The sequence below is a fragment of the Aspergillus alliaceus genome (assembly GCF_009176365.1).
Source record: "Aspergillus alliaceus strain CBS 536.65 unplaced genomic scaffold BDW43scaffold_10, whole genome shotgun sequence".
NCBI classification, from domain to species: Eukaryota; Fungi; Ascomycota; class Eurotiomycetes; order Eurotiales; family Aspergillaceae; genus Aspergillus; species Aspergillus alliaceus.
This window is the reverse complement of record NW_022474693.1, coordinates 184,042-207,084: the sequence shown is the minus strand read 5'-3', so window position 1 is coordinate 207,084 and position 23,043 is coordinate 184,042. Positions and strand designations below refer to the sequence as shown.

The window sequence follows — 23,043 nt, the reverse complement described above, 5'->3', positions numbered from 1 at the left end:
AATCAATTCATTGGGACCCACCGACATGCAACTATCCCACACTAATATCTGCACCGGTCCCAATGGAGAAAGGGGATGGACATTCCGGGAGTAAAGTGGGCCTTTCAACAAAGGTACTCGCTGCTCAGCCGAAACCAGATTTAGAACTTCGTTGTTTGAGAATATGTGGCCACCCAAGCGAGGTCCGGAAAGAAAACCAATAGATAAATACATACTCTGGATCTATCATATTGGACCTGGGGCGTGCGGGGGCTGATCCACTATTGCCTGATACCAACCACGTTAGTAAATAAAAGGAACTATCGGAGATATTGGCCCTTGGCCCCTACTCTCCTCAAGACAGCAGTTGGAAATTTATCTATGGCTTGGGTGGCTGGCTGGGTGCATCGATTGTTATGTTTGACAAGAGGCCTCCGTGACAAACAGGTCTCAATTGAAGATGGAATTGGCCATTCTGGCTTGCTACGAAATAATTCACCAAAAAGAAAACAAATCGAAGTGGGCCTGTAAACGTGTAGTTCGATTTCATAGAGGGCGGCTCTGTTCGTCAAAAATAATAAATATAGTAGAAGCGTAAAGGATAAGAAAAGGGCAAATATATAAGATTAAACGTGGATAGATAGATCCGCACGCTCCCTCATATGCACAGGAATGCTCTCGTGTCTCACGAACCACGAGTTGGTGACATGCCACCGATGATCCGGACGAGGAAGTTCCATCTAGAAATCCCCAGTTAGGGAAACGCTGCGATCACCCCGGGGGGGGGAGGAACACTTACCTCAAAGGTGCAAAAGAGAGTCGCGATTAGTTTATAGCTCTCGAGCTGGGAGAGATACCGGCCCATACACATTCGGGGGCCAGCCCCAAAGGTAAAGTCGGTGCCCTTCATTTTCGAGAATCGTGCTTGGTAGGCTTCGTCAGTTTCGCCAGGTCTTGGCAGCCAACGCTCCGGAATAAATGTGTCGGGGTTTGCACCAAAGACACCCTCGTTCTTATTGATTACCCAGGGGTTCATGCCGACTATAGTGCCTTCGGGGATAAAACGCCCATCGGGCAGGGTAAATCCACCCTGGGGAACAACCCGCTCGATCATGAGGCCGACACCGGGGTTGACTCGCATGGACTCTCGCATCACGGCGTCGAGGTATTTGAGGCTCTGGAGGTCCTTCCATTTGGCTGGTAAGGGGAGCTTGGCGGAGTATAGTTCGTCGCGTAGCTTCTTATGGACGTGCGGGTGCTTCAAGACATGATAAAGCGCGGAGCACATGGCGCTACCGGTGGTATCGCTACCGGCCAGAGTATTGGACAAGAGATAGGTAACGATCATGTTGTTATCTACCAGATCGGGATACTTCTCCTTGGTTTCTAGGAACTTGTCGAGGAAGTCAGCGTGACCGCTAGGGGGACTTCCACCACTCAGACGTTTCTGGAGCTGCTCTAGACTGAAGATATTGGCCCACACAAATGTGGGTGGACCGAGACGCACGATTGGGTTCTTGTCTAGGACCAAGTCTAACAAGGGCATTTGAGAGACCTGCACGGGTCAGTCGCTGCGAGGTGGACGAGTGGGATCGAATGAACCCACCGAGGCAAAGTAGTCGAGACTTTTGTTCGATCGGCCCAGGAAGCCTTGATAGTCCGATCCTGCATCTAAGATTCCCAGGTTCTTGGAGAACGTGATTTGACTCATCACGTCCCATGCAACTAGGCGGGGCACTCTATTAGTACTGCTCATCCAGGAAATATTCTTGCTAACATACAGAAGTTGAGGTAATCCGCCATGTCGCAAGGGGTGGCCTTGCCGACAAATCTCTCCCGCAATTTATCCATGAAGAGGTTAATGGTCACATCTACACCTGGTTCCATGTCCTGGACCTTGGTCATCGAATAGAGTCCCTTCACCGGTCGGATGTACGTCGAGTGCCACTTTTCATCCTGATGCGAGAAGAGGTTCTTTAGGCGCACTCCGGAGACAACCACATCATTCACATTGTACATATTACTCTGGTTGTGGGGCCTGTTAAAAGGAAATCATCAGAGGCCAAGGCAGAAAGGCCTGCTCACCTTTATCCATGGATTCTTGGAATTGAAGACCTGGGGAATGACGCTTGGGTCTGAGATACTGAGAACCTTGGGGCCCATCCGCACCGCAGCGCCATATTTACGGTGCAGTTGGTTGTGCGTGATGTCACATCGGCCCTTGAAGACATCGTGGAGACGCCACAGATTGGTGAAACTGGCCCAGAAAGGCCCCGGAAAAGACTTCAAAGGGGAAGACAGATAGTTCCAGAGGAGATGGGAGACGACGAGTATACTGATCGCCAACCCTAGGTCGGTCATTAGCCCGTTGATAGATAACATTTTGCTTGGTGATTTGTTTCAGTGCACTGCACTAGGTATGCAGTCCCAAAGGCACCTCCTAGTCGCTTGACCTGTCGACCCTTGGGGTACATATAGTCCATGTCGGGCAGGGAGATGTGGGGGAGGAAGAAATGATATGACACTCCCGGGCCAACGCAGCACGGTGCAAGAGCTCCACAAACGGGGAAACGGTTGTACAGTACGCCTATGCGGCGCGCAATATCCACCCTATTCCAGGCTACCTAGTCGTTCTCCCCGGTGCCACAGGGAGGGGCGGGTTATGCAACCCAGGTGCCTTCAGCGCGGGGGCATTATCAACAGGACTGGCTTTCATGATTCGCAAACTTGTTTCATGTAAGAGAGTACATTGGGAAAGTGCCCATATCACCTCCAAACGAATCCTTCGTCGAGGCTGCTACAGGTGTACCAAAATCGATTATGTAGGGGTTTACCCGAGATATTCCCGTGTGGACATACTATGCACTTGTCGTAATTCTATCGACAGGGGTCAAGGCTCCTATCGACCAAGATGTTGTCCACTAATGGTGTCGATTGTGTCATGTAGTAGTCACCAGTCCTAGTGAGGTTGAGGTCATTCGTTAGCTGGTTTGGCAGTCCTTCTAGTGAAGCTAGAGGTGGAGCCCTAAAAAGGTCCGACCCGCTTGTCAGAACGCTCTGGACAGCTGTTGACCCTTGTCAATGCAACCTCCTCAACGCTGTTCAATCAAATGTATTGGTTAATCTATTTTAATTTGCCATCCAGTGGGCCTTGACAGGCATAATGGCCTCTTGCTGATTAGTCGCAGCTTCTCAAACGTTCTCATGGCACATAATAGCGTCTGCGGAGTATATGATATTGATCAACCTTGATTCGTCCAGCTGGGATTCCTTGCCCCCAATAGCCACTCACAAATGAGGTACACGGCATGGGAGCGGCCTTGGAAAGTGCCGTCATGTTTTCTTTATTCTTCCCGTTTTCAAGAAAAATAGACTGAGGAGGATCGACATCCGTCAAACCATACTATAAACAGAAAAAGAACGAAAACAAGTGAGAGAAAGAAAGAATGGGGGGATGGGTGGGTGGGTAAAACAAAAGTCCAAGATAGAATTACGCCTTGCGTAGCCCTTTAATAAAGACCGCAACGCCGGCACCTAGCATAAAAGTCGGTTCTTCGCGTAGATCGATGATTCGCCTCATCCTTCAGGAGCAACTATAGTCATGGTTCATCTGTAGTTGTTCCAGACTTTGCGGCCATTCAGCCCCGGTTGAGCGTCCCTGCTGTTTCGCGATTGGATGTTCCTTGGATTTCCTATACACACGCCCCCGGAGTTTTTCATGAACGATGCCGTCGACACCAATTGACGACCAGGGTCCGACCATTCTGGCCGTGTGCTGGATACTCGTCTCGACTCCGGCTCTGATTGTGATCCTTCGGATGTATTGTAAGGTCAGACTCAACAGAGGGTTTGGATGGGATGACTTGGTAATATGTCTCGCACTGGTCCGTGATCCTGGCGTTTCGCCCTGCTCCACTATTACTTAGCTGATTTAGAACCAACAGGTACTTCTACTTGTCTATACAGGTCTCACTACCCGAGGCGTGCAAATGGGAGTAATCGGAAAGCATGCTGGCAATATCGACGACCCATCTAAAATACCCGGAGCGCTGAAATTGATATACATTGGGATGGTCATTGCCATTATCAGCTGTGTGCTGAGCAAGACCTCTTTCGCTATCACCCTACTGCGAATTGTGACGAGCACCTGGCAGAAGGCTATTCTCTGGTTCATCATTATCTCGATGAATATCATCATGTGGCTCTGCGCCATTTGCTACTTACTCCAGTGTAAACCGACCGAGGCGCTCTGGAACTCGGAGCTCATGCCCACGGCGGACTGCTGGCCAAGTCATATTTTCGAAACGATTGCGCTCACCGCCGGAGGTACGATCGATGATACACTTCGGCCATAGATATGTTCACTGACGAAAGTTGTAGCCTATTCCGGTTGTATGGATTTCATCCTGGCCTTGCTGCCGTGGTTGGTGATCTGGAAGCTCCAAATGAGACGACGCGAGAAACTAGGCATCGCAATCGCCATGAGTTTGGGTATCTTGTATGCCGACCTGGATTTCCCCCGAACTGCGATAAACTCGAGACTGACAGATTATTGATCAGTGCTGCCGCGACAGCCTTTATCAAGACAACGAAGCTCACCAATGTATCGAACCTGGCCGACTACACCTGTAAGTCTTTATCTCTTTCATTTCCCTGGACCTTACCTCGTCTCACTCCTCCGTTTCTGTTCTAATGCGACCGTAGATGCTTGCTCTGAGATTCTCATATGGGCGTCGGCTGAAACGGGTCTCACCATCTTCGCCGCGTCAATTCCTTCCCTCCGCGTACTTTTTGTCCGGATGCACTCATCCTACAATCGAAGCGACGAACCGTCTTCATACAACAACTGTAGCAACTCCGCTAAGAAGGGTCGGACCCGTCGTAGGCTGTCCGGATTCCGGAACCGTGACCCTTACTACTGTGACGAGCCCATCACTCTCCCTGATAGACGGGACGATAATAGTTCTAAGAGTATTCTCAGCAGCCCAGGCATCAGGCAAACACAAGAGATCATTGTGACCTACGATCAGGCCCCCAGTGAGAACGGAAGTATGGGGAACAGGCTGGATGTCCGGCAGCCCAGTCCGCACCGTTAGGAGGGAGAACATCACACTCATCTATTGTATTAATAGTATCATTGACAGGCCGGTGGACCACCTTGTGCCCTTTGAATACAATTGGAAGACCAACAAAAAGATGGTCATAGTGAACAGACGCTAGAAACTATGAATGGAAACCACCCTCCCCGGTCGACTTGGAACAGCCCTTTCGCAGCGTCTCAAGCCCGTGACTATATTCGTTGTGGCTACAACTCCCAGGCAGAGCGATAGGTAAAAGTGCTTTTCACAAGCTCCTCATATCCACCAGGGGATATCCATGTAAGCACTCACACTCACCTTGAGATTCTCATCGCTGAACCTGGCTCTTCTGGGGAAATTTACGCCGAATGTCAGCCTCAGTGAATCTCCGCGTCTTGGCCTGCAGCATTTTCGCGATCTCGTCCTCATCCATGCCGATCTGATTGCCAATTGGGACCAGACACTTGGCGAGATACTTGTAATCCTTGCGCAAGAGCCGGACGGTGATCATCATGTAGTCAATGTTCCGGAAGACGAGCGCATGCTCGTTCGCATAGCGGTCCTTTTGTTGCAGAAAGGCCACGGGATGTTCACGCCAGTGACGGCGAGGATTGAGATGGTGGGATGTATGGTAGCCATCGTTGTAGCAAAAGCGGTTACTCTACTCGACTCAGTTGACTATCTCTGGGACTATACGGGGAGAATTTGCTTACCGCTACATCGATCAAAGTGATACTAGAACGAAAGTCAGAGTCGGGGTCGATATCGTCCACCAATGCGTGCTGGCCCCAATTTCCTATCATTAAGCCGATGCGTAATTGTGCGAGTGGGAGGACTAGGCAGAACAGGGTTGCGCGCCAGTTCACGTAATTCCATAGGATGAAGATAGTAGCCATGTTGGAGATCTCCCAAAATCCTGCCCTGGACGCACAGTGCATGTTTCCCTTGCGAAGGAAGTAGAGGGGCAACTCGAGCCAGATGAAGAAGAAGAATCGGCCGACATAGCAGAGGAAGTCGCGTAACTCGTCGCGTTGATACCGGATGGTTGACGAAAGGTCATCGGGTCCATTTCCTTCCACGTGGTGATGCTTGACATGATGGTAGTAGTAACTGTTCCAGGTGTGTCCCATCAAGGGGTCGGTGATATACGGGAAGATCGTATTGAACCATTGATATCTGCTCTTGAGGATTCCCCCCATGTGTATATGTTGGTGCATCATGAGGGTATATGTCCCTACATAGTAGGTCTGCATGATCCAATGGAGAACGCCATGGATCCAACTGAAGTGGCTGAAGAGAAGAATTGCACTGGGGACAGAGGTGGTGAAGTATAGTAGGAGATGAGTGATCATGACTACATCCGTCTCAACTCGGACAAGTTTTCTTGCGCGTTCCCTGTAGGGCTGCAAGACCCACTTGTCTAGCCAAGGATAAAGGCGAACCAGATCTCTGAGGTCCCAAGTAACGAAGAGCGTGGGCTCGAACTCCGGGTCGCCGGGATCGTTCAGCGCCTTCATTTTTTTGATCGCGTTGCTGGCCCCATCTGAGTCCATATTTGCGGGCACTGCTTAACATTAGCCGAGACTATCCAGAGATAAGGGTAAAGAGCAATAGCTAGTGCATTTACCTTGCCCGTTGGTCCGTTTCCGCACATCCACATCTGCCAGCAGGGTATCCAACACCAGTACATCTTGAACCGTCAGGTTCGGATCCTTGAAGGTTGCCGGATCCATGGTGATGAACTGGCTAAGGAACTAAAAGTCTTCTCTGTTGCAAAGGGGGTATTGTGGCAAGGGTTTTATCTAGTTGGTCTGACTAGCGATTTGTTTGGGATATATCAGGGGCTAGCTAGCTCCCCTTTTTTTTTTCTGCTATTATTATTCGTTCCTTTCCCACCTTTCCTCGTGCTTTTGGGGCTCCGGCCGATTAGCTGTTTTCCTCCTCTTCCGTTACCTGGGATATTGTGCCCTCTGAGCCAGATACGCGTCAACGGTCAGCATTGATCGGTCAGCATTGATATGTCGGAATGTTCGGGTTTCCACTTCGAAATTCGGCTCTGCCAAGAACTCCCTCGACGTCAGCCAAACTAGTCTAGAAAGAATTTCTCATCTTTCGACGTCTCTTCGGGTAAACTCTTGGCATAGGCTCGAATAGCCCTAATAGCTACACTATTTATAGCTCTCTGATATTATCGCCGAACGCTGTGGGATTTTCTAAACGGAAAAAAAAAATACCTAAAAATATATCGCCGTATGATTATATGTACATAGACTCTTCTAGGCACTCGACTCCAGGGAAGGGGATTGGACAGACTGGCAATCAAGCTCTTCTAGAATCCAAGCCCCTGAACTAATCAGAACTGAAACAGTCGGTGGGTCCACGGGAATGCATGTCTTGAGAATGCTGGACTATAGTCAGTAGCTATGATGATTGCTTACTTGAATCCATAAACTTCAGACGATTTCCGAAGCTAAAATGTCGTGATATCATGGCAGAATAACTCTATTCCATGTCACATTCCGAGTCAATTGGATAAACGTTACCCGACGAATTACCTCGGCATTGATGAGTCAGAAATGTAGATATAGTTGAGCAAGAAATCCTCTTTTGCAGCCGGGGAAAAGGTCAAGGGAGCCAGGAACAGACGAAATTATGTGTTGCTTTAGGCCTAAAGTCACTTTTCTAGTGTTTGCCATGGCGATATCAATAGCGTCAGCCATGGCGACGACAGAGACAGCCACGGAGTTTACCTTGATCGTAAGCTAAATGTTCACTCCCCTGTCCCGACGAAGCTTATAGAGCCCATAGTACAGCTACCCTTTGCTTCCATACACTCAATTCGCCCTCCCCGCCGTGTCCAATGAGCAGGGTACAAACCGCCTTAAACACAACCGACAGCCAGCCACCCCCGATGACCAATCCGTTGTGCGTCCAAATGTTGATACGCTGTACTCGCAGGCGGTCCTAGACCTTTCGGGTCATGATCTGGTGATCGAGGTGCCTCCGATCACTGACCGCTATTGGGTATTCCCATTCTATGATGTGTATGCTCCATCGATAATTGGGGTAAAGAAGTAGTTCGCTTACTCTAGACGTACTGATCAGCTACGGCGACAATTATGCAAACTTGGGAAGCATCAATCAGAGTCCTCCAGGGAAATACCTCGTTCATTATGAGAACGATACAGCACGCAAACCAGGAGTGTATTCGTGTGGTGAGCATTCAGCGAGCGGCAACGACAATTGTGACGGGTATCAAGGCATCATTACCTCCCCGACACCATATGGGGGCTTTGTCGGTCGGATCTTGCTGAAGAACGGTGAGCGGGACCTCCAGAAGGTCCACGCCATCCAGAACCAAACGGCGTTGTATCGCATCGCTCGCAAGGGTCCTCATGGTCCTCGTTTAGCACCAAAGCTGACTATGGAAATGCTGAATGGGTCTCTTTCCCGCGATATTCCCACCCGTATCATGCAGCTATGCGCTCGCTTTGCGCCGTTCAGTCCCCCTCGGAATATTTCTGACAAGCAACACGTAGATCGCATGCTTCAGATGGCCGGCATACACAATGGCCAATACCACCCGACCGTGACAAACCTGACGGCCGTGGCTCAAAAGGCACGGGAGAACGTCCGTGCGATTGCAACCAAACCCGGCAATCTAATCAACCTGAAGAATAACTGGTACGGACTGAGTCCATCCGGTCAGGGCGATTACGACACCAACTATGGCATGCGAGCCTATGTAGCGAAGAACGGCTATCTCGCACTTGTCGCCACGGAAGCTCTGTACCCTTCGTATCAAAAGGGAAGCTCGCTGACACTGGGCCCCAATGAAGCTTATACCATAACCTTCAACAGCAAACCACCGCTGGCTGACGGTGGATTCTGGAGCATCACGATCTACAACGTCCAGCAGTATCTGGTGTCAAATGATCTGAACCGGTACGCCCTTGGGGATCGGTCTGGTCTGATTTACGATGACGGCTCTCTTGTATATGCCAATGATGCCAAAAACGAAACCTTTAGAATCCTTGTACAGCCATCCGATGTCTCGCCGCCGAGCAACCAGATAGCGAAGTAACCTTGCCCCAACCTTGAGTCGCGGGTTATCAAACAACTAACAGATTATCTAGCTGGCTTCCTGCGCCTGCCAAGGGTGGTGAATTTTCTATCACTTGTGAGTTCATGCTCAATGCACAATGCGATTATGAGCTGTCACTAACACTGCCCGTTGTCCTAGTGCGCTTTTATGGTCCAACCAATGTACTGGCAGACGGCCACTGGCCCTACCCTGTGGTGGAGAAACATGGAGCGATACGGGCAGAGACGGAGAAAGTGTAATAGAGTGTTCATATAAATGCCTCCGTATCGTGTAAACCTTTCGTATGTACTGTACATTCAGTTATTCATGATTAGGATTGTAATCAAGTCTACGCCCAATGTGTCGTTGGCAAACAAGCGGGTCTTGCGAAACGCTGGGTTCAGCATAATGGACATGTATCTCGAAGTCTCCATAACTATATGTTTTCTCGCCAGATATATGTTTCCAGAATCCCTACTTAGGCGGTAGCTTATGAATAGAGCCGCCATTAGCTCTGATATCTAGCTTTAAGGCCATGAAAAGACAGAGACTATATTAATAAAAATCTATCCGTAACAGCGCCGTTGAAAGTCATCATATATTATCCTATTAACATTATCTGAACCCGGGGTCTCATAAGTTCTCATATCCTCACTGAAACTCAATACCAATTTTTGATAGGGTGTCTCCCTTCGTATCATTCCGATCCCTGATGTCAGCCAGGACAGATTGAAGATCGGAACTGTTATCATGTAGTATCCCTTGTACTGAGTTGATGAGCAAGTCATTGACGGGCACCTTCGCCGAAAGGACCAAATCATGCATGACTTCGGTGTAGTATGGGATCACAGCGCCATCGTATACCACTTCTCGCGTGACAGCATCGAGGCTAAGATACCCATTCCGCAGGGAGCTTCCTTGTGCCTGTAGAAGAGGCAGAAGATTCTCTATAATTGTATGCATATCCACCACCCCCTCAAGTGGTGTTGAGTGGTTTCCGGGCCGCAACGTCAGGTTCTTGATGGTTGCATTCCCTACTACGAGATCCTTGCTTTTTAAGTCCATGGTTATGGTTCCCTAGCTTTCAGTTAATTCTCCGTTCGATAGTCCGGAAGGGTAGGTACATACAATTTCGATCGTCATGACCGATGGATTGGGTAATGTGGCATTTGCAACCAGATTCACCCCGTCGTCTCGCGGTGGGAAAAGCATTTTGGGGTCGTCGATCGAAAATCCTGCAAATGAATTGAGGGCTACAACCTTAGCTCATATCCTCTTCGTTTCCCATTTTCCAGCCGTCTTCTCCTGGATCAACACTTACTGTTTTGAGGGAGGTCCTTCTTCATTGAGATATGGCTCTTCAGCTTGCCCAAGTATATGTTGGTCTTTCCAAAAGCCGACAGCGGTGCATGTGGCTCGAAGACCACACTGCGAACATAATGCTTCCATGGCTCGGGATTCACTGGACTCGGCTGGTTCTGAACCCCAATACTCGTATTCCCATTGATAACTATAGCATCATTGTAGACCTTTAGATACGTACTATTGCCCGGCTGGTCATTGTTGAATAAGTGGAGAACGTTTGGGTCAAGGCGCACGGGGACGTCGACGGTGAGCTTGAGTGCGGTTTGGATGCTGAGCAAGACTGATTCTGGCCGGGGTTGCATGATCTTAGCTTCCACTAGGACGAGAGATGCGTTGTCGATCACACGCTGGGAAATTGCTTGGATGACGACAGTGAAACTGCTTGCATCAGCTATGACTCGAGGGATTGATACAAGTCCGTGAAACATACAACAGTGGTAGAAAAATAGCTAAGAAGATAATGGCTCCGATCAAGTAACAGCACCAAAACCGAGTCCAGTGCCGACGCATTTTCCCTCTGCCCTTTAGCGAGCTAGCATCTGCCAGCTCGACATGTGCGACCTGAGATTCGTCTCCATACTCCTGGGTCAGAGGTCCTCGATTCGCTCCCAGGGCATATTTGCCAATCTTGGTTGTGAGATATGATGGTTTCTCAGCCATGGTCATGCGTGTGACAGTGTCTAAGTCGCTGAAGTGTTCTACTCCAGGCATTAGCGAACATGGTGGTCAGCATATATGTATATGCGGGCCTCCATGAACCCTTCTAGGATCCACCCAACTAGTTGACTCCATATGAAATTTGCTAATAAGGTATGCATGTGATATTCATTGCGATTCTCATCTTCCTGTCTTTGAAGGCAACAAGATCATTACGTGGGGTGATAAATAATCAAAAATGGCCCTGAGATAGCTCCCAACAGATCCAAAAAAACATCCCTAGCATCCACAATGGGAAGCCGATCAACGCCGGGTTATTTAATGCTCCGTGCTGATCGGCAGAAGCTGCACAGAAATGGTAGGCATTGCGAGTCGGGTCCCGAGATTGGGATCCACCTTAGCAACTCGACGTCTTGTCCACTACCTTCCTTTACAAAATGTTCGTCCTGCAACTGGTCTCTCGTATTTACATGGGCGAAGTAACTTGCCTATTCTAACCACAGCTAGTATTGCTATGTCACTACTTGGGCTGGGTTTCCAAACCCTCTAAGAAAGCAAGCTACTAAGAGCGGGAACTAAACCGGATTCTTAAGTTTGAAGCAGTGAGCATTCTACCAGCACCTTTACTGGCGTGTATTTTTATCACGAGGAGGATCGTGGAAACCGGCCCTCTGCAAATTCATCCCAACAATCTGGCTTCTCTCAGTACGTAAAGCATACGACAGCCCTTTATCAGCCGAAATAAGTAGCAACTGCGCGTCTGAGAGTGATGACACCTTTTATCAATTCAATTCAACAACCCCCAGCTGTAGTAAGAGCTCTGAAGACTCCCAGTGTCATGGCTGGGTGCGTATAGTAGCCCCTCTTGACGATGACAAGGCACATACTCCGTAGTACTACTATAGTGGCAAGGATAGTAAAGACCCGGCTGCAACGGGCAGTCCCCATGTCACTTCCGACTGCTAAGCTCCCAGAATCCTTGAAGGTATATGTTGCGAGAACCAGGGCTCCCGATCTGATGTGTGGGGCCTTCACCAATGTGATACCCTTGGCATGGACAGGTCAGCATGTGAAAGGATAGTATGGATGTCACTCGTTATGTTGAATGTGAATCAAGTTTATAAGAACTAATTGAAGCTTTCCAAGGGTTAGTCCCATCCGAGTGGTATCACCTAGCATATCCGTTCTTCCCATCCATATCTCACTTTCTCGTCAAACCCCATAGTATTCTTTCTCTGCTGGCCATGGTGGATCCCATTTCTTCTCACTATCAAGAGCTTGATCAGATGGACAATTCTGTAATAGTTGGCAACCCCATGCCAGGATTATAAGACATAAAGAGACACAAACTTCCACAAGAATTAAGCGATGCCAGCGAGCGTGAGATAGTAATTCGACAGCTCACACTTTACTCTAGTCGGCGGCTATAGAGTACCTTGCTTCGATAATTGTAGACGCGACCCACTTTTGAAGCCTGTCTTCCAGAAGACTCTACAGACGGACCACTCCAGAGCATGCTGAAAATATACGGGTACTGCTTTGGGAGACGATTCATTATCCAACATCCTGCCTAGGGCAAAGACGTACGCGACCCGTCAATCTGTCTCTGGGCAGGCTACAAAGTAGCTAGTGAGTTCATTCTGTCCATTAACTGTTTACATGAAAGGCATATTTGGTGTTTGAAGAGAGACCGTAAGTCTCGCCTGATACTTTAGTCAACCAAGGTGCAAGAATTGCCTGACCAAACTACGGGGTCTTCTATCGTAATTTTCGTCCCAATAGACATCATCCGGGGTAAAGGCCATTATACGCCTAGAGGTACAGAAACATACCTCAAGGCGATGTGTTTCATTATCGTTGACCATCGCCTAGTAGAACTAAGTGGCTGCTTCTCTTGGGAAGTACATATAACCATTCATCTACTCCGTCAATTGGCCGCAACCCGGCCCTAACAAGACCGAATTGTGGATTTATGAGACTCGGGTGATGTTCCTGTCTTTGCCACTAGGGCACTAGCACGCACCTACTCCCATCCTGGAAGTTATCTCAAATGCGATGGACTCTAAGCAGAGTTCTTACCATTAGCAGAGTGGCAGAACCTGCCGACAAAGACACTGATTCTGACTTGGGTATGAAATCTCCACCGTGGTGGGAGGGGCTGTTTATCGCGCGAAGCTGTCGTTCCATATCTTTTTAGTGGCCAGAATGAACAAAAGGTTTTGCCCAGTGCACTTACACTAACCAATCCTGATTGATTGATTTAGCTGCCGGTTTTCAAGTAGTAGCGTGAACATACAGCTCGATGCGCCCAGCTTAGCATCAAAGCCTTCTAAACCCCTAGCTCCAAAGGCTAAAAGCAAATAGAACAACCTACAGATAGATGGATCTGAATTTCAAGCAGCTGCGACTCTATTTTAACTGATATACTTATTATCATAGACATTAGTCGTCCCTCCCACCAACCCCTGGAGCTTATCCCTTGATTTATTCAATACTAAATATGAGGATACTAAGTCAATACCTAGTACTATTGCCGAATCCTGCCATATAAAGTCACTTCGTATATGGCTAACTTAATTTTATTACTCTTTCTTAGTATACTGAAACTCGGCCAAAGACTGTTTTCTGCTCCATGTTCTTTAATCCAGTTGTAATGTGTCCTCGGGTTAACTAATAATTAGATAGAAATTTGTGGTTGTTTCGTACGCATAAGCAATAAATATCAGAACGACGGGAAGGTCGATCCGAAATCAAACTTTTAGCTTCCCATCCATCTACATTCCACTCCTCTATAGTTAGAGATGATGCTTACAAATGCACCAGATTGACCGTTTACAATTACGCCAAATGTGCCTCGATGTTTGATCAATGGCATTATATACCACATACAACTGGCTGACAAATGCCTTGGTTTGCTGAATGAAGACGGGTCAATTGCGGGTATAAAACCCACCCTCTGGCCATTCCAAAGCGCTAATACTGTAGTCTACTTAAATTAATATCAGGTCAGCAAAGGAAGCAGCTGTGGAAACAATGTCTCAGCCTCGTATCCTTCTCACTGGAGCAACGGGCTACATGTGAGTCTATCTTGCCATAGATCGCAGGAGTATGATATTGATCTATCACAGCGGTGGCTCAGTCCTAACGGCACTCAAGGAAAGTCTATCCCAAGAAGTACAAAATATGCAGATTGATGTCCTCATCCGAGGAGCTGAGAGAGGCCCCCAATTCCAAGAACTGGGTGTTGGTGTCATTCTTTTCGACAGCCTAGACGAGACAGAATTCATCCGGAAGCTCGCTCGCGAATATGATGGTAAGCTTGAGGAATCCACTTTAGACGAGAGTGTTCTGACAGCTTGTGGGAAGTTATTATCAACACCGCTTCGGCGTTTCACACCGAGTCCGCCATCGCTATGATCACGGGTCTCAGTGATCGACAGGCCCAGACAGGTCGTAAGACACATTTGATTCATGTGAGACTATATAACCCGGACACATATGACCACTATCATCCAATTCACTGACGTGTTAATAGACATCCGGTACATCCAGCATCGCTGACCGTCCGGTCAGTAAGGTCTACCTAGAATCCCGCGAGCTGCATGATACCGACGACGTATACGCATACCAGCAGAGTCGCGAAGCCCACGAAGCATATAAACAGCGCACCACCGACCTAGCCGTCTTCCGCACTGGTCTCGACCTATCCGTTAAGACGACCATCATCATGGCCCCGACGATCTTCGGAGTCGGCACGGGCCCTGTCAATCAGCTCTCGATCCAAATTCCCGCTCTCGTACGCCGCGCTTTGCATTATGGGCACGCCGTGGTCATCGGAGATGGACAAGGCGAATGGGATCATGTGCATATTGCCGACCTCGTCGCTCTGTTCGAGCTTGTCCTGGAGAAGGTGCTGGCTGGGGCAGACGATGTGCCATATGGGGCCCAAGGCTTACTATTCGCGGAGACGGGTCGTCATTCGTGGATGGATGTGTCACGCGGAATCGCAGCAGCGGGATTTGAGATCGGGTTGTTGAAAACTGACCAGGTCCAAAGCGTGTCCTTGTCGGAGGCAGCGTCGTGGGCTCCCAATGGAAGTGCACAGGTGCGCGAGCTGGGATTTGCGTCTAAGTGAGTTCACTCAACCTTCTTTGTCCAATATTCCTATACTGACAAAAGCCATAGTGCTCGATCGAAAGCCACATTGAGCAGAGCATTAGGATGGCAGCCAAAAAGAACCGAGGAGGACTGGCACCGCGCGTTCAAGGAGGACTTTGCGGCTATTGCTAAGGCGATAGCCTGAGTATCATGGACAATGACAGGTATGGCATGAAATGGCAAAGGTGGAAGGGTTCTAGAGACTGCTGGTTTTCTTAGTACATACTCAGTGGTTCGACAGTCAAAGCCGATGATTTTTCCGAGAAATCTCTTCCATTCATAGTTGAATAGGGCTATTTGGGCTATCTTTTTATATTGTTTTCTAGTAGGAGTTCATCTTGGGATTGATGTCGTTTATATATATATATGATCTGAGACTTTCATCCACACTCGAAAAGACGTTTGCATCCCTATAGCACAATATTTATTTTCCCAGACTTACACACTCTTTTGTTTCTTAATGTATGCCGGAAAATGACAACTTCCTCTCCTGAAGAATTTTAAACGCAATTTATTAGGTCAGGCAGCCAATCAGGCCGCTGAAAATTTAGACTTGAAATTTACAAAACCGGAGCCCATCGTCGCGGATTACTAATGCATTTCCATGACTCCATTTCAATCTTAAGAGAAAGAGATATCCATACTTCTACATTATAAATAGACTGCAACATGCCGCAACAAGATCATCCGCCTAAAACACGAACCCGCAATGGGTGCGTCAACTGCCGGAAGAGTCGCGTGAAGTGCGATGGGAAAGAACCCTCCTGCACGCGATGTTGGCAGAAAGGCTGGGAATGTTCCCGGGAAAAGATGACCCTGAAATGGGAATCAGATTACCACAGCCGTGGGCTGGCCTTTGGGCGAGAAGGACGGTGGGGGAAATCCGCTGCTGCGAAGAGAAAAGGTCGAACGATATCTCCAGAGGAGCAGACATGGTGTCCGAACAACACGGTCTATCCGTGGGGGTTTCTACATCAGAATGTCTCGAGCCTACGGTGGCTGTACGAAGATGAACGAACGCCCGGCCAACCATCCTCCATGGATATCAGCTTACTTGTCCCTAGAGTGGACGGGATGGAGATGGCAGAGAATTCTCTTTCCTGCTACTCACCACCGCTCTTTCCGCACCCACAAGGACAAAAACATGCGATCATGGTGGAGTATTTTATCGATCAAGTATGTCCTCGGACTACGGCAAGTCCGAGCATTGCTTCTCCTTTCATATCGGTGATCCTCCCGTTTTGCCTGAACGGTTCCCAGGGACTTGTGGCGCTCCAAGCCCTGGCAGCGTGTTATTGGTCGCAGTCGAACCCAGAGCATGCCAGCGTCGCCGTGAAGTTAAAGTCTCAGGTTCTGGGAGAGTTACGTCGTCGCATCTCGACTGACCCGTCCTACGCCATATCCCCAGACCCCGAGATTCTCGTCCTGATTATGATGCTGAGTTTATATGACATCGTCGACCGTTGCGACAAAGGATGGGTGGTCCACCTGCAAGGCGCCAAGGATATCATCCGGCTTCGCCGAAGACACCTCTCTGACCAGACGCAATGTCCAGTCACAGCCTTTGCGGAGTTATTTTTCGCTTTTCAGGATGTGATGGGCCGCACAGCATGTGCAAAGGCAGATTTGTTTGGCCCTTCCTTCTGGGATCAGAATGACCGCAGAGTCAATTCGTGGATGGGGTGTAGCCCCGAGCTGGTCTCCATCCTCTTCGCCATCCTCGATCTAAGCCGAACCCGGCCGCATATTAACTCTGATTTGGATCAGGAGGTCGAGTTTAGCATGAAAGCCGCTTCATTGAATGTCCGACTGAGGGACCTAGGGCAAGTTTTACCGGATCCAGAAAACCGCGCGCTTCATGCGGTGGCAGACCTCAAGAGGTTGGCCTGCACGATTTATCTTCACTGCGCCTTGTATAACGCGGGCCCGTCCACCCCAATCATTCGCGGCCTCGTTCGGCAAATCCTCCAACAGCTCTCTACCCTACTCAAAGAGAATCTCGTGGTAAATGCGACATGGGCGATTTTTGTGGCCGCCGTCGAGCTGGATCCAGCAGATGAGGAGAATTGGCAGGACCCCGTCACCGGGGACTTTGTCGATGGACGTGCCCTGATCTTGAGATCACTTGCCACGATGGCCAATTCCACGATTTCCAGTGTGGCACGCGTCCGATCCATCATCGAAACCGTCTGGCAATCACGAGACTCCGATCTAGCCGCAGGGTCGTCCCGACCGCAATTGTCTCGATACAATGACTGGGAGTGGTATGTTGTCCCGTTGAGCGACGCATTAAGCCTTGTATAGTTCGTAAGACTATGAGTCCTCTAACAACATCAAACCACAAGAATAAAGCCTTTTGATTGGCTGGAGAAATACTATTATCTCCGAACTATTCCCACCGTGGATGACGTCACGTCTTATATTGCCAGAGATTCTTGTTATATCAAGAATGCATGCTACGCTGCTAGGAACATCCTGGATTGAACTCAAGGAATTGAATCTCTTCCACTATGACCTCTCTACCCCACCGCTCTAGGTTACAATCTTTTAGCGGGATAGGCATTCCGAGAGGTCTACAGAACGAGCCCTGGCTCCTGATTGCAGGCAGTTGTGTCGTTGGAATCCTTTTGTGGGGGATCTGGGACTATCGAGATTGGGTAGACTTTGGTGAGCGAGCTAATCCGTGTATATCCGGTTTGATCAGGAACTGAAGTCCAGGATAGGAACCGGTGGCACACCACCAACGATCCGCGGGTGGTTCAAAGTCAACCGACTTCGAGTTGTACGCGCCTTCAGCTATCTATGTGGCGATGACCTCCAGGATGCATCCGCCCTACCGCGAACCGGGCCGCGGTATCTTTCTTCCCCAATACCGCGGAGGCCAGGAGGGCGTCCGTCTTTGAAGCCGAGGTGGGAATATCGCTTTCTAAACACAGTATCCCCCACACTCTAACAAACAGTCCATGGTATTTAGGACCCTTCCACAGCGACAATCTCCGGAGCCCATTGAGCCCCAAGCTAGAGAAGTAAGGAGCCCTGCCAAAGACAGTATCGCCATATCTCTAACTGGGCGTCTAGGCATTATTCAAACTGATGAACCATTTCTACCTCGAGTACCCCGATATCCTCCGCCTAGGCTTGTCTAAAACAGAGGGTGGCACTGCCGACGCCATCTACGCCCGCTCGGACCGGCCAACTTGCAATCCCGAGGCCGCACAGGTCGGCTACGAAATCGCGCACATTCATCCAGCCGATAAATCCCTCCACGTACTGCTTTCTCCGGCCGACGCTCGCACGGTGATCGAAGCTGCATGGGGTCAGCGATTTGCAGTTCCGTCCATGGTTCCGCCCGGATGGGTAAGCCTAGCGAGGTCTTAACCAAGAAGCATGATACCAAGATCAAGGCTAACATGGCTGCTGGATAGATCATGGTATACGCGCCACGCAACAGTGAAGAGGTTGAAGTCATGGCTCAGATAGTCAGAGCTGCGATTCAGTGGACAACGGGAGCGAAGTTGGATTAAACTCCCCGGTCGCGCCATGTTGATAAGGGGGTGTTTAGGAAATGATCTTCGTTTTCCATCACCATTTGTATATCTATTATCTGAGACTCATCCAAGTGTTTCAAGGCATATATGATCTCATCTGTCAAAAATCTCAAAAGTCTCCCGTCTTGAGCACATCTGTAGTGCTCGCCCAATGCACGAGTGTAAATATTAGACCAATGCATTCATAGCCAAATCAGAAGTATTCATCACTCGAGTGGATAATGTAAGATTTTAGAGCAAACATTTTGAGTTAAACTCACCAAGTCCGTATAACGTGGGTCCCGGGTTTATAACACGGCGTTCGGAGATAATGATAGAATATAAGTATTCTTGGGAACATCCGCCAAACCCTCAACTAACTTAACTTCTACAGCAGTAAAAAAATCCCACCTCGCCATCATGCTTCCCCTAATCACCCTCGAAGAACACTACGTCTCCGCCAAAGCCCGCGAGGCAAGCCCAGAAGCCCGCGCGCATTATGCCAATTTCCCACCCCACATCCTCACCAAACTCGAGAATCTAGGAGACGAACGGATCCTAGATCTCGATAAAGGGAACGTATCGCTGCAAGTCATATCCCACGGCCCCGGAAATCTCTCTTCCCCCACCTGCGCGGCCATAAACGACGATCTAGCGTCCGCGATCGCGAAAAACCCCACTCGACTGGCCGGGTTCGCGATGCTGCCGATGAGTGAACCCGCCGCCGCCGCCACAGAGCTCGCGCGCTGCGTGACGGAGTTGGGCTTTGTGGGCGCCTTGGTAGAGAATCATCTGGACGGACAATTCTACGACGATGATCGTTTCTGGCCCGTCTTTGCGAAGGCGCAGGAGCTGGGTGTCCCGATCTATATCCACCCGACGTTTGCATCGGACTCCATGATGGAGCATTATAAGGGGAATTATAGCGATTCGGTTGCGCTTGCTTTGAGTGCCTTTGGTTGGGGATGGCATGCGGAGACAGGGCATCATGTTATCAGGCTCTTTGCGAGTGGGCTCTTTGATCGCTTTCCGCGGTTGAAGATTGTCATCGGGCATATGGGGGAGATGCTCCCGTTTCAGATCGATCGCGTATTCGCGGTATCGGAGCGGTGGGGGGAAAGGCAGCGGAGTTTGAGAGAGGTTTGGAGGAGGAATATCTGGATTACCACCAGTGGCATGTTCTCCCTGACGCCACTGGCGTGCCTGTTGCAGACGACGGATATTGAGCATGTCTTGTATAGTGTCGACTATCCGTTCTCGACCAATGAGAAGGGGCTTCAGTTCTTCAAGGAGATTGAGAAGAGCGGATTGATTGCGGAGAAAGATCTGGAGTTATTTGCTTACAAGAATGCAGAGGCTTTACTGGGTATTAAAGCGAGAAGCTCATGATTGTCTGAGAGATTGAAATAATGTGTACATCGCTATCTCTTTCTCTATATGTATATACCAAATTTGACTCGTTAAGAAGGGCATCCTATCGCGTGCAATTTTGACGGCACAACATCAGAACATTAAGAAAGTGCAGTGCTGATATGACTTTTCTATTACTAGATCTAACCCGACCGAAGGCGAGATAATGGTATTATATGTGAAACAGTCATGCAAAAGGAACCAAAGGCTAGCCCTATGGCACAACCTCCATAGATGGCGGGTATGTCTGATACTGCCTGGGGTGACTAGCCTCTGTAGATTGGCTGTAAGCATCCTCTCCCCCGGATCGGCTTTCTGCCGGAGCGCGCCGCTTGCTCAAGACGAGCTGGGAAGGCAGCAGACTGTGCTGGCTTGGAATGGCTGAAGTGACCCGCGAGCACATGCGGATAATCGGCCGTACGGTCGCAAGACTACCGGCCGTGATTCCTAAACTCGCTTCGATATTCGACCAAATGGAAATTTGAGTCGTCGTATCTACAAGACGTTAGCAGTGGTCCAGACAGAGCAGAGAAAGACAAGGCTGACGGAGAAAGTCTGGACTCTTTGCATGCTTGAGAAATGGGATGCGGATAATGACGGCAGTACTGGCTCTAAAGGAGGAATTAGTATCGAATGTTGGGTCAGACCTGAAAAACGCGGGAAGACGAACATGCAGGCAATTCCTAAGATGCCGGACACGGCGACTTTGGTCCGACGGTCCATTTGGAGATTCCAGATAAGAAACACCGGGAGGATGCCCATGGTGAAATCGCAGACGGCCGCCACACCGCTGTACATATAGACGATGCCGAGGAGAGAGCCGACGTTGAGACAGTGGCCTTCGGTGAAGAGGCGATTCCAGTAGTAGGACACGGGCTGACATTGGAAGATCGTGAAGAAGAAAAAGACCGCCCCGACTACGGTGGAAAACGCCATGACTGCGTAGAGGATCCACGTATGTATGCGCTCGACCGTCAAGCGCAGCAGGGTGATGGCAATGGCTATCCTTCCGACCGTCACCGTGATGATGTACAGGAGCTGGCCCAGCCACCAGAACTGAACCATTGCTCCAGTCAGCCATAGTCGCGCAGGGAAAAAGGGAAACACGTACCAGCATGCCGCGACGGAACTCCTCGGGTCGGTCAGCAAGGTATTCCACCGTCTTCCCCATGCCAGAGGAGGCGCCTAGGGTTGTGCACACGGCAAATCCCACGTTGAGGATCTAACTCAGTTGTCAGTGCTAACGTCCGAAGACCATCGATGCGAGACTTTACCATCGCCGCCACGATCAACGCATCGTCGCCCCCGAAGGCGTTCACGATCCTCAAGCGCACGAAGCACCGGAGACAGACGGACACCAACGATATCCATAGGAAAACGGCGGTCACTATTATAATGGCATTGCTACTCCCGTATCCCATTGTCCACTGACTATGGAAGAGTCTGAAGGTGTAAAGACAGAGCTTGGGGGGGGCGTGTCAGGGTTTGCATTCATTGTGATCTAATGATATAATCTCCGCGGAGGTAGCGAACTCTATCACATTCCCTGGAGCCGTTTTCCACCCAACCGCAAAGCCACCTAGAATGGACCCATGGTTGCTTCCGTGCTCGGCCGTAGAGTTCTGCAGAGTCTAGAATACGATCTCATAGCCAATGGAGTTACTGTTAGGTAACCTTCGAAGTCAGAACCATGGAAAGGGGATATGGCATTTGGGTATCCCCTTCCTTCGGGGAAGGGGGCGATGATCGAGAGGGGGGGGTGTTTAAAGAGGTCACTGATCGGCTGTTTAGGGTTCAGGTTCTGCATGACTTTATATACCTGAGAGGAACCAGGACTGTCGATACTGATCAGCGAATGTTTCCCCAATTTCCCCTCACCACCGATCGAGCATGATATGCAAGGAATAGGGTTCCAGCTGAACCGTGACCCGATCAGTCCACGAGGCAGAAGGTCTAGCCATGTATCATGCTAGAAAAGGAAGGCGGCTACACTCCTCTGCTCGCCACGACGCTGAGCCGTGGATTTCCATATAGTCTTCTTCTGCACTCTACCCTGTCAGCCGGCAAGCTTGCCATCCAATTTGGGTTATGCCATCAACCATGTGGATCGGCGGACCCACCCCCAGATAGTGTGTCAGAGCTCTCTTAGACGCTAAGCGCCATCAGTCTCAAGAATTTGCGCATCATGAAATCTACGACTTCAATATTGAGCAGGTTCGGTTCTAAGTTACCGTTCTCTACTACCTACGGCGATTGCCTCAGGATCCAGGTGCACGACTAGGCCATGCGGTATCAGGTCTCCTTAGCTGCGCCACTGGTGGCAATGTTTTTTTTATCGGCGCTTCACGACGGGGCGCTATTATCTCGCCGTATAACGCTAACTGTGAGTTCTCATTAGAGTAGAGCCCAGCGACAGCGACTACCATCAACAGCCTCCCCCCGGTATTTACTCGGACCCGATACTGCAGCACTTGTTTAACCGCTGGTTGATCGGTTTGGGGGTTGCTTGTACCAATGCGTTCAAAACTGAAGTTTGGGCTGGCGCGAGCCCACTGGTGCTTGGCTGGGCGCCGTCAGCCAAGGGCCATGGCAACATTTTATAGACATATCTCCATATGTTATCTGTCTTTCGGATCTGAGCGACATCAGAGTAGACTCGGCCATCGGAATGCTGATTGTCATTGGCCATCTTCCCAAGGGGATGGGGCCTTTGATACCCACAAAACAAGGAACTGCGATGGGGGGAAAAAAAATGGGAAAAAATGCGGCGATCATTGCGATGACG

General features: G+C 49.5%; 10 protein-coding genes across 10 annotated transcripts; 6 read left to right on the top strand and 4 right to left on the bottom strand.

Moving 5' to 3' along the window:
• Nucleotides 1-605: 605 nt before the first annotated feature.
• On the bottom strand, nt 606-2,361 carry BDW43DRAFT_317863 (cytochrome P450; the record flags this gene model as incomplete). The annotated part of the gene is made up of 5 exons (XM_032048602.1): nt 606-719; nt 779-1,534; nt 1,586-1,704; nt 1,761-2,004; nt 2,065-2,361. The coding sequence occupies 5 exons, from the start codon at nt 2,359-2,361 to the stop codon at nt 606-608; spliced, it is 1,530 nt and encodes a 509-aa protein (XP_031902742.1).
• Nucleotides 2,362-3,704: 1,343 nt separating this feature from the next.
• On the top strand, nt 3,705-5,134 carry BDW43DRAFT_317861 (uncharacterized protein; the record flags this gene model as incomplete). The annotated part of the gene is made up of 5 exons (XM_032048601.1): nt 3,705-3,863; nt 3,924-4,305; nt 4,360-4,477; nt 4,540-4,607; nt 4,684-5,134. 5 exons carry the CDS (start codon nt 3,705-3,707, stop codon nt 5,073-5,075), a joined length of 1,119 nt encoding a protein of 372 aa, XP_031902741.1. The 3' UTR covers nt 5,076-5,134.
• A 1-nt stretch (nt 5,135) lies between these two features.
• BDW43DRAFT_15669 (fatty acid desaturase) lies at nt 5,136-7,045 on the bottom strand. The gene is made up of 2 exons (XM_032038545.1): nt 5,771-7,045; nt 5,136-5,718 (listed from the first exon to the last, which is right to left on the bottom strand). Exons 1-2 carry the CDS (start codon nt 6,608-6,610, stop codon nt 5,386-5,388), a joined length of 1,173 nt encoding a protein of 390 aa, XP_031902740.1. The 5' UTR covers nt 6,611-7,045; the 3' UTR covers nt 5,136-5,385.
• Nucleotides 7,046-7,457: 412 nt separating this feature from the next.
• On the top strand, nt 7,458-9,401 carry BDW43DRAFT_317860 (uncharacterized protein; the record flags this gene model as incomplete). Its single annotated transcript, XM_032048600.1, has 6 exons — nt 7,458-7,470; nt 7,744-7,814; nt 7,866-8,101; nt 8,163-9,137; nt 9,194-9,237; nt 9,301-9,401. The coding sequence occupies 6 exons, from the start codon at nt 7,458-7,460 to the stop codon at nt 9,399-9,401; spliced, it is 1,440 nt and encodes a 479-aa protein (XP_031902739.1).
• Nucleotides 9,402-9,792: 391 nt separating this feature from the next.
• BDW43DRAFT_317859 (DUF3712 domain-containing protein) lies at nt 9,793-11,166 on the bottom strand (the record flags this gene model as incomplete). The annotated part of the gene is made up of 4 exons (XM_032048598.1): nt 9,793-10,218; nt 10,270-10,394; nt 10,463-10,884; nt 10,937-11,166. The coding sequence occupies 4 exons, from the start codon at nt 11,164-11,166 to the stop codon at nt 9,793-9,795; spliced, it is 1,203 nt and encodes a 400-aa protein (XP_031902738.1).
• A 3,030-nt stretch (nt 11,167-14,196) lies between these two features.
• Nucleotides 14,197-15,642, top strand: BDW43DRAFT_317857 (NAD-dependent epimerase/dehydratase family protein; the record flags this gene model as incomplete). Its single annotated transcript, XM_032048597.1, has 5 exons — nt 14,197-14,240; nt 14,292-14,476; nt 14,530-14,636; nt 14,699-15,294; nt 15,349-15,642. 5 exons carry the CDS (start codon nt 14,197-14,199, stop codon nt 15,464-15,466), a joined length of 1,050 nt encoding a protein of 349 aa, XP_031902737.1. The 3' UTR covers nt 15,467-15,642.
• A 341-nt stretch (nt 15,643-15,983) lies between these two features.
• Nucleotides 15,984-18,253, top strand: BDW43DRAFT_268556 (Zn(II)2Cys6 transcription factor). The gene has a single exon (XM_032041132.1). The coding sequence runs from the start codon at nt 15,991-15,993 to the stop codon at nt 17,623-17,625; it is 1,635 nt and encodes a 544-aa protein (XP_031902736.1). The 5' UTR covers nt 15,984-15,990; the 3' UTR covers nt 17,626-18,253.
• Nucleotides 18,247-18,852, top strand: BDW43DRAFT_268555 (uncharacterized protein). The gene is made up of 2 exons (XM_032041131.1): nt 18,247-18,347; nt 18,400-18,852. The coding sequence occupies exons 1-2, from the start codon at nt 18,285-18,287 to the stop codon at nt 18,697-18,699; spliced, it is 363 nt and encodes a 120-aa protein (XP_031902735.1). The 5' UTR covers nt 18,247-18,284; the 3' UTR covers nt 18,700-18,852.
• Nucleotides 18,853-19,164: 312 nt separating this feature from the next.
• On the top strand, nt 19,165-20,237 carry BDW43DRAFT_317855 (amidohydrolase family protein; the record flags this gene model as incomplete). The annotated part of the gene is made up of 1 exon (XM_032048596.1): nt 19,165-20,237. Exon 1 carries the CDS (start codon nt 19,269-19,271, stop codon nt 20,235-20,237), a length of 969 nt encoding a protein of 322 aa, XP_031902734.1. The 5' UTR covers nt 19,165-19,268.
• Nucleotides 20,238-20,310: 73 nt separating this feature from the next.
• Nucleotides 20,311-21,758, bottom strand: BDW43DRAFT_15584 (uncharacterized protein). Its single transcript, XM_032038539.1, has 5 exons — nt 21,533-21,758; nt 21,370-21,480; nt 20,929-21,314; nt 20,805-20,869; nt 20,311-20,753 (listed from the first exon to the last, which is right to left on the bottom strand). The coding sequence occupies exons 1-5, from the start codon at nt 21,677-21,679 to the stop codon at nt 20,473-20,475; spliced, it is 990 nt and encodes a 329-aa protein (XP_031902733.1). The 5' UTR covers nt 21,680-21,758; the 3' UTR covers nt 20,311-20,472.
• Between the last annotated feature and the right edge of the window lie 1,285 nt (nt 21,759-23,043).

Bases quoted from the DNA above. Each gene is read 5' to 3' on its own strand.
- BDW43DRAFT_15669 (XM_032038545.1), bottom strand. From the start codon at position 6,610: ATGGACTCAGATGGGGCCAGCAACGCGATCAAAAAAATGAAGGCGCTG. The intron at 5,719-5,770 runs GTAAGCAAATTC...TGAGTCGAGTAG, and splicing joins TCACTTTGATCGATGTAGCG to AGTAACCGCTTTTGCTACAA.
- BDW43DRAFT_268556 (XM_032041132.1), top strand. From the start codon at position 15,991: ATGCCGCAACAAGATCATCCGCCTAAAACACGAACCCGCAATGGGTGC.
- BDW43DRAFT_268555 (XM_032041131.1), top strand. From the start codon at position 18,285: ATGGTATTTAGGACCCTTCCACAGCGACAATCTCCGGAGCCCATTGAG. The intron at 18,348-18,399 runs GTAAGGAGCCCT...CTGGGCGTCTAG, and splicing joins TTGAGCCCCAAGCTAGAGAA to GCATTATTCAAACTGATGAA.
- BDW43DRAFT_15584 (XM_032038539.1), bottom strand. From the start codon at position 21,679: ATGGGATACGGGAGTAGCAATGCCATTATAATAGTGACCGCCGTTTTC. The intron at 21,481-21,532 runs GTAAAGTCTCGC...CAACTGAGTTAG, and splicing joins CGTTGATCGTGGCGGCGATG to ATCCTCAACGTGGGATTTGC. The intron at 20,754-20,804 runs GTCAGCCTTGTC...AACGTCTTGTAG, and splicing joins AAAGAGTCCAGACTTTCTCC to ATACGACGACTCAAATTTCC.